We start from the raw sequence: 9,120 nt of genomic DNA on the forward strand, positions 1-9,120 counted from the left end.
GTGTGTGTGTGTGTGTGTGTGTGTGTGTGTGTGTGTGTGTGTGTGTGTGTGTACGTATGTATAAAAAGGGCCCTCAATGTACATGCAGAAATAAATATACGATGCGACAATAAAGTCACTTTAGCCCAATTTATATTTCTCCACTTTGCATTTATCGAATTTAGAACAGAGCTTTTTATTTCGCCAACTGAAAATGTTTACAATTTTGCGATGTGATAAAATAGAAAATAATGAATGGAAATTTATCAAAAAAATAATGTAAATAATGAAAAAGTTAACGTTATAATTCATCTTGCTCGATATTAGAATGGTACGGGTACAAACGTTATAGCAGATTATCAGCGATTATTTCATAATGAAAAATATGAATCAACAATTATCAACAATTTATCAGAACTGAATTTATGCATTAATAATGATTAATTTCCATCTAAATAAGTATATCAATATAAACAAAGTGATTAATTAAAGATTAATACAAAATTTTATTTTCTCAATCAATTATCATCGAATTGAAAAGATCTTTTATTTGTGAAATTTTAAAATTTCCTATGTTAATGTTCGAAAATTATTTATTTTTGTCAGTTCTAAAGTTATATCTATGATACTTGTCGATAGTGAGACGTAATATATAAAAAAATCAAATTATTATTAGAATGGATAACGTAGATCTGTGAATTAAAAAATAAAAATTATTAAATTTTTATAAAAATTTAAGAATACTGAAGTGAATCTAGCAATTTTTCAATTTTTTTTGTCAAATTTTGAGAAAATGAGATAAAATAAATAAATTAAAAATGATAATTTTGATCATATTTATAAAGTAAAATAAATAAAATAAGTAAATTTTATAAAATGGAAGTAAAATAAAATAAATAAATTTAGTAAAGTTTAAAATTATTTACATTGTGTTTTCGTTCACATTTAAAAGTATATATACTTCTCTTTTAAAATGATTTTTCTCGTCCGTTAAAACGTCAAAGTTAGAGAATTCTCGTATATAGGATAGTAATTAGAAATCAAGAAAAATGTTGCAAAATTTAATTGATAAAAATTTTGAATTAATAGTATGAAAAATTTCTGAACAAAATAAATAATTAATGTACTCTACTTCTATTAATGTTGTGCTACCAAATTAAAAAAAAGTATACAATTTATTAACATATTTTTATTACTTGTGGATTTTTCAGGATATGAATTATTAATTATTAATTAAATGTTAATTTCTTGTTATTTATATGTAGTTGTCTATTTATAACCATTGAAACAACTATCACAAGTTCGAACATTAGTTGAAGATCATTTAGTTACTTTGAAAAATGATAGATAATAGCCCGTATTTAGAACACGTTTTTATCGATAAATATACGTTATTTTTGAAATTCTATAGTATTATATATGTAATGTGAGCTGTATGTTAAATATGCACTAACATTGTTATAAGTGTATTCTGAATACGGACGTAAACACATATATGTATATAAAAATATATAACAAATAGAAAATAATTATATATGTATAACCCAAATTCTAATTATCAGATCATTTTGTTTTACTTTCTCTAGAACTTGCCATGATAGCAAAATCCGAGATAAAATCTGAAATCCGACTCAAATTCAGTTCATCAAAGTAGAAGTGCATATTCTTAAATACAAAATTCACGTAAAAAAATTGTGTAATGTATTCGCGTAAAAGTTTTTATTGGAAAAACAATTTAACTATCTTATATAAGTTGATAGAAATTTGATTTACGTTGGCTGTACTGTTACAAGATAAGGGCGCTCTCTGAAAATATATGACTATATAAAATACGTGTTATTTTTACAAGCCCTCGCATTAGATCAATATTCTGTGGAGTTTAAAATCTCACCACTTAATTAATATTAATTGCAATATTTTTCCATTGTCTAACTCTGTTTTGATAAGAAATTTTCTTTGAATATTTCTCTTTTATCGTGCTCTCATTACATTTTTTTTTAAATCGTCTAGAAAGTTTAAGCTCTTCGTTTAAATTTTTCTTCAGGGATCAACGTTTTTGCGAATTTCACGTGTTCATTTGTCACGATAGTGAATTACATCTTTTTTTCGTATATGTTACAGATTGTTCGGCACAAAGTGCGACAAGTGTAGCCGGTGTTTTAGCAAAAATGACTATGTGATGAGAGCGAAAACTAAGATCTATCACGTGGAATGCTTTCGTTGTTGCGCCTGCTCGAGGCGGCTCGAAACTGGCGATGAGTTCGCTCTGAGACAGGACGGTCTCTTCTGTCGACTCGATCACGATGTCCTCGAGGGCGGAAAGCACTGCACCGGAGGTGTTGGTATTCCCGGAAGCGAGAATAACAATAACGCCTCCCTGACGAACAACAATCATCATCTACACCCAAACGACGGCTCGATGTCAGGTAAAAGCATGATCATTCATCAAAGACTGGATTGTTTTTTCTTTCTTTTCTTCGCGCACAATACGTGCGATACATTTCGGATTGACAAATTGTTCGTGAAATCATTCCCCAAGATTTTTCAAAGTGAAAAGATCTAACAGTAGATACCACCACGTTCTGAATTTAGACATCGAGTTATTTTAAAGTCTATTTTCGCATCGACGTTATTTTCGTACTCCCATCAGTTCCTTAATTGAACATCGTTATCGAGATTTTGCGATTAAATTATCTCACGTTCATGCGAAATCCGGCTTCTGACGTACATCACGACAGGATGTGGGATACGTCTGTGGATTATCAGGCATAGTCTATGTTCCCAAAGACCAAATTTACAAAAGGGTGCCCGCTCGAGGGTAAGCTCAAAGGACTCTCCTATGTTGTGTTAGGCTCACGACGTATAATTAGGTGTTGATAATTGAAGCCGTTAAGACCGTAAAGGCTTGACCACTACCCTCCTACACGTCAGGATTAGGTAGGCTTAATGTCCTGTAGCCTAGCATAATGTACGGTCTACTGGCTGGACTGCTAGCGAGCGAATTAACTCAACCAAGCGGGAGTCGGAATTCAGACACCAAATCTAATCGTATGTAAGACAGCATAGGATTGCATCGGTAGCAATTAGAGAGAAAAAGACAATCTGGCAAGTAATCACTTAAAGCCTATGGCATATGATGAGTGTTTTCCTACTGGATTGCTTGCTTGCGTTTTGATAAATTAGTCTGCGTTTTGTGTAATTCTACTAATTTACTAAAACGCAAGCAATCCAATAGGAAAACAAGTATTCTGCCGTAGACTTAAGAGTTAATGCCAGACGATCAGTGTTAATGTTCTTGACTCTTTCGAGTTGAAAGGCAGTCGCAATTACAACTCGCTAATTTGCCAAATCGGTTAGTGTGTCAATGACAAACGATTAAGTAAACGTCGGTAAAATGCTACTATGAATTACACTTTAAAATGATGTAAGCGTCAAGATATTGAAGATCGAAAATATCACAATGGGATAATGAAAAATGAGATTTAAATTACATTTTGTCAAACAACACGTTCGATTTCTTTTTTTACTGATTAAGAATCAAAAAAGAAGATGAACTTTTTAAAATTATTAAACCGAAACATGTAATTATAAATCTATATATAAACGTTATTAAGTATCAAGATTCACTTCGATCAAAAATAGAATTTTTTCTCTTATTTAATTTATTCTTCATTTTTATTATTTAATCTTTTCATTTACAATTGAACTTTTTAATGTGACATAATAAGCGAGAAAGAAACGTGACACGATCCATTCCAGCTACCGTTTCTCATATGGATTTCCTCTCCATGCTCTTCCTTCTCAAAATGTAAAAAACAAACATCGGCATAATTACTCGATATACTAATTTTCGTGCAAATAACTCGTGTGCGGCAACGCGACGTGCGCACGTTGTCCCGTGTTTGTCATTGTGATTCGTCATTGGAGATCGTCGCGCGTAAACGTCGTTCCCCACGCACGAAAAAGTTGGACCACCTTATGCCGACGGTAGTAGCCCGATGTATCTTCAGAATGCTGCCGAGGTGCCAAATGTAACACCACCCTGCCAACTACTGTCGCGCATAACTATGCACGATCTGTTTTCTCTTATTCCTATCTTCTTTATTAGCGCGCTGGGGACGGGACACCTGAGTGTAATACATGAACGTGTCGCCAAATTATTAATAGTCCTCGAATTACTAATAAACTCTAATAAACTGTTCGTTCTTGATCTGTGAGAAATTACGATCGTCTCAGGTATCACGAGATCTGTGCGCTTCGTGCGAAAATGTTTTTGTTCTATAATATTAAAATAAAATATATCTCCCTTAGAGTTTATTTATATCTAAGAGCTTTGATCATTCTTTATCTAAGAGCTCTGATCATTCTTAAAAATTTATCTTGGTACCTATATTGTTAGATAAAAAGCAATGGTAATCCAATCCCTTCAGTTAAATAACATTTTGTTATTTTTTACTTCCTCTGTGTGTCAAAATGTACATCAATTCATTTCTGTGGATTTAGTTCCAAAGTAAACATTGTCCATATCAATGTATGCATTTAGTAAATAATAAATTTCAGTGTCAAATTTAATACATTTTCTTGAATTAATTGGGTAGGAGTAGTGGCAACCTATACAAATAATTAAATATAATTTACATTGAATTTAATTTGACACTATAAATTTAATAATGTAATCTGATCTTAAATTTTTTCTTTTTTTAGTTGGTTCTGTGAATTTATGCCCCGCGATTGTATGATCGTTCGCTGCTCTCTAGGCGTTAAGAGGATCAAATTTATTAGGATACGAATTATTTTTATGTGTAAAGAAACAAATTTTCGGCGTGATTGTTTGAACACGTACGCTACGAACTAGTCAACATTAGTCAATTTTCAAAAAATTAATGAAAATTGAATCAGATGAAAATTCAACTTTTAAAAGAATTTAGAGTATCAGTTCAGTTTAACATTCACAATCACAAAAGTTAATAAAAAATATATCAATTGATGCGTTTTTTCATAAATAATATATCTGGCATAATGAATCTGGCAGAAAAAAAAGTGTCGCTTTATTTCACGAACCGAGATATTAATCCTAAAATTTGATAACCGCTCAAGTTAGAAAATCCATCATATTGACAGAATAGAGTTCGTGATCAAAAATTTATACATATTCTCTGCTTTAATTAATTAAAAACGCAAATTTTCTCGTATAATTTTAATTATAGCAGAAAATATGATTTATGATTCAAAATTTATACATACATATTCTCTCTGATTTAATTAACTGAAACTATCAATTTTCTTATATATTAAATCATAGCTGAGAACAGTTTATGATTCGAAATTTATTCCTTTTTCATTCTTATCTAATCCTAGTACATACGCAGTTCGTTAATTATGTCGATATGACAAGTTTTGTAATCTCAATAGTAATAAATAACTACGATTAAATGTTCGCAAAACAGAATAATACTTTTTTCAGACAAATTCCTTGATTTCATTAAAAAAAAACGCGATGTTGTATATTCTTGTTTTAATTTTTATGATTTACTCAAAATTGAATAATTACCGAATTTAGCTTTTTGCAGATGTTATACACTCGCGAGATAATTTCTCCCTAATCAAATTAAATACCTCTTCTATCTTTCGCTCTTTCTGCGGAAGATACTTTCCAATCTATACATCATATGATAGCTACACAATCATATACGATCGTTTTTCGAAGGTCGAAAATCTACTCTTCTTATCGTCGTGCCGCCGTGTCAACGTTGGTTTCATTCTCGGTTGCCAACCAAGACCGCTATTTGGTTAGGACACAGAAATAGGATTTCGTTTGTTCTCTTGTAGTATATTCTCGTTGACTTTTCGTCTTCCCGCATAGCGGACTCACTAGATCTCGAACGACACGACGCCTAAAGAGAGCGTCGGCATTATCTAGAATACATTGGTAAAACGATTGGTCAAAATTTTTATTATTGGTAATTTAATCTCCTGCAAGTGACGTGAAGTGATTTTAAGCAACTTCTATTAACTTCATTTTCTTCTCATTACATCGTAAGGATTTCTTTAATATTCTGTATTGTTTAGATCATCATTTAATGGCAAAAAATTGAGCTACTCGCAAAGATCTTTAAACATTATTTCGATATGATATACCTGCTTTTTCCAAATTTTTCCATTGCTTTTCCATTGCTTATAATTGCTTTTTTCATTGTTTATATTCCTGTTATATTCCTTAATGTGTTCTGGTGTTTCAATTGGAAACAAATTTTTTTACCATATATTTATTTTATGAAAATTATAAGCAATCGAATTGGGTTGGTCATACACTAGTGTCTTGTTCCCGTAACGAGACGTTTAATAATTAAAGCTTCGCTTATTAGTTAGAATTTAATAAAATGATTAAAATTTTTGCTAAAGTATATCATTTTTTTGATATACTACTTTATAACAGTCATCTCAATCGCGAAATTATATTGATAAAGATTTATATTTTACCATCTTTTTTCTTTTAAATAAATCTCAAGTATATCTCAAGTATTCTCAGGAATGACGACTATGAGACTGATGGACAGACAAACAAAGTATTATTTTTTGACAAAAAAACGGAAAGCCTCTACCATCTCTTGTAAATAAAACCGTGGCTCGCGAGTCATGAATGTATCACGATACCAAGGTCGGCTGATCAAGGAATCACATGAGCACGAGATCCGCGTTTGTCCATCGACAATATTGTCTCTTGTGTGACTGTTGTGTCGAGTACTGGGTTCGCAGACGATCGTCGCGTCGGTACCTTTTGCTTCGCTCCTCGTTGATCCGCCATGCTGAACCAGTATCTGGATCTCCCATTAGCCGGACTCGACCGTTTTGTAAGACCGGTTAGGAAGATAGTCCGGAATCGTATCGTGCGTACCTTCCCTTCTTCCGTACCTCGTGCTCGGGATGCTTCGTTTCGCGAACGCGATGCTCTCGCGGATAAATCTTCCCGAGAGGCGGCAACCGCACACTCGCCCTTTGTAACTGTCGAAAAAAACGTTAACGAAGAATCCGGAAGACTCGAAAGATTTACAATCGTCACGTGAACTCGCGTTTATCTTTCTTTCTGCGATTTCACAGTTGGAGCAATTCGCATGCTTACGTCAGTTTATTACTCCATAAAAATAACAGAATCTCTTTCTTAAGTCTGCGTATTAGATTAACTAATTAGCTTTGCAAAAAACATTCTTTAATACATCTATTTTTTCCCGCTAACTTTATTAACACCTACTTACGCAAATGTCACAGTGACTCAAATCCAATCAATACTTTATAGATATACACGGAAAGAACAATTGCTAATCTACAAATATCAAATTTAATTTACAGATATAAATCTGAAAATAATTTTGTTGAAATATATAATATTCAAATTACATAATATTCAATTACATAAAGGTTTCATTTTTCTGATAAGATTATTAAATTAATTATTATAGTATTAAGAATTAATTAAGATGAAAATAATTATGTAGAACGATAAAATCTACACAGCTGAATTATTCCAAATATATCATATGAATATTTTATACATGCTACGCGATCTTCAGTCCCTATGATATAATTTGGACACTTTTGTTATATGAGAATATAACGAGCATTGTACTGCTGCAAAAAAAATTTTAATATTCTAGCAACCAGCTTGAATCATATATAGGTATTTTGATATTTCAACAAAATTATTTTCGGATCTATATTTAGTTTTTTTTTAGATATTTCAAAAAAAAATAACGGTCTTTTCCGTGTATATCTTTTTTTATACTATTACGTTGTAGCTTAATTCTCTTCAAGAAATCTCTCAATAAATCATATCTTGCATCCTTTAAAATGCACTTTTCAAAATCCCATACAGCACAGACGTCCTAAAGACGTCCAGAGAACGTTCTTATATATCTTCTGAACGTCTTAAGAACGTTCTTAAGAACGTTTCCAAGATGTGTGCTGTGTGGGAATGTCCCGTAATTTGTATTGCTTATAATTGATATTTTATATTTGGAAAACGTATTCGTTTAGCTCGGCTCTACGACCACCACGAGGGAGGATTCTCGACGTTTATGCTTGCAGATTCCGGATCTGAGAGCGGATCACATAAGGCAGGCGTCGGTGGCGTTCGCGGTTCCGGTGGCCACAAAAGTGGCGGAGGTTCCGACGGAAAGCCGACGAGAGTACGCACGGTTCTCAACGAAAAGCAGTTACACACCCTGAGAACCTGTTACGCGGCAAACCCTCGACCGGATGCCCTGATGAAGGAACAGCTCGTCGAAATGACAGGGCTGAGTCCACGCGTGATCAGGGTGTGGTTCCAGAATAAGAGATGCAAAGACAAGAAGAAGACGATCGCCATGAAGCAGCAAATGCAAGAGAAGGTAACGAGCTATGACATCGCCTATATCAACTACAGTCCATATTGGACTGTATTGATCATTAAAAATGAAATAGAGAAAATTGAATTGATTGAAAAAATGAATGAAAATTAAAATTATTTGATTGATCAAATTCTGATCTTCAGTTTGCGATTACCAATTTTCAATGTATAAATAGATACTTAACGGGACGTTATATCCTTTTGATGATGAATACATTGCCAAAAACTAACTGAATTAATTAAATGAATAATGAATGAACATACTGTTGAATGGACTAACTTATGCTTGAGGACAGAGTTGTTCAGAAATTTATTTTTATAAAAAAAGAAGCGTAGCTGCGTCTGCCATTTTTGCTGCCAGTAACTGTGACAATTAACTCGTGCTTATTCAACGATCTCACTCAGAAAAGATAAAATAATTTTCACAATTATAATATCATAACTCTGAAATTTAAGTATTTCTATAACTGATTTAAAATCGTGAAAATGATAGTGTTGAAAATTACGAAAATTTAATCACAAAAAATAAATGTAAATCGAATAAATGAAATGATTCATTTTAAATGCACACTTTGAATATTTGGAAATAATTTTTTTCAAAAAAAAATATTTTAGATAAAAGTTGTCTTTTAAAATTTTGAAAAAAGTTATGCCATCTATTTGACCATAAATATGATGTCAATATCACATTAACATATTTTAGAATTTTTAAGTAGAAATCCCTATTTTTTATTCTTTTAATTGATGTTATGATGTTT

The 9,120-nt window shown here is 32.0% G+C and overlaps 1 protein-coding gene across 1 annotated transcript in view; it reads left to right on the forward strand.

Annotated features, from left to right (window-relative positions):
* LOC105624095 (insulin gene enhancer protein ISL-1) overlaps positions 1–9,120 on the forward strand; it is a 39,073-nt gene that overhangs the window by 27,784 nt on the left and 2,169 nt on the right. Inside the window, exons 3-4 of the mRNA XM_012205455.1 lie at positions 2,101–2,405; positions 8,062–8,363. Coding sequence (XP_012060845.1) covers positions 2,101–2,405; positions 8,062–8,363 — 607 coding nt within the window. The remainder of the gene's footprint in view (positions 1–2,100; positions 2,406–8,061; positions 8,364–9,120) is intronic.

The sequence above is a fragment of the Atta cephalotes genome (genome assembly GCF_000143395.1).
Source record: "Atta cephalotes unplaced genomic scaffold scaffold00073, whole genome shotgun sequence".
Taxonomy (NCBI): domain Eukaryota; kingdom Metazoa; phylum Arthropoda; class Insecta; order Hymenoptera; family Formicidae; genus Atta; species Atta cephalotes.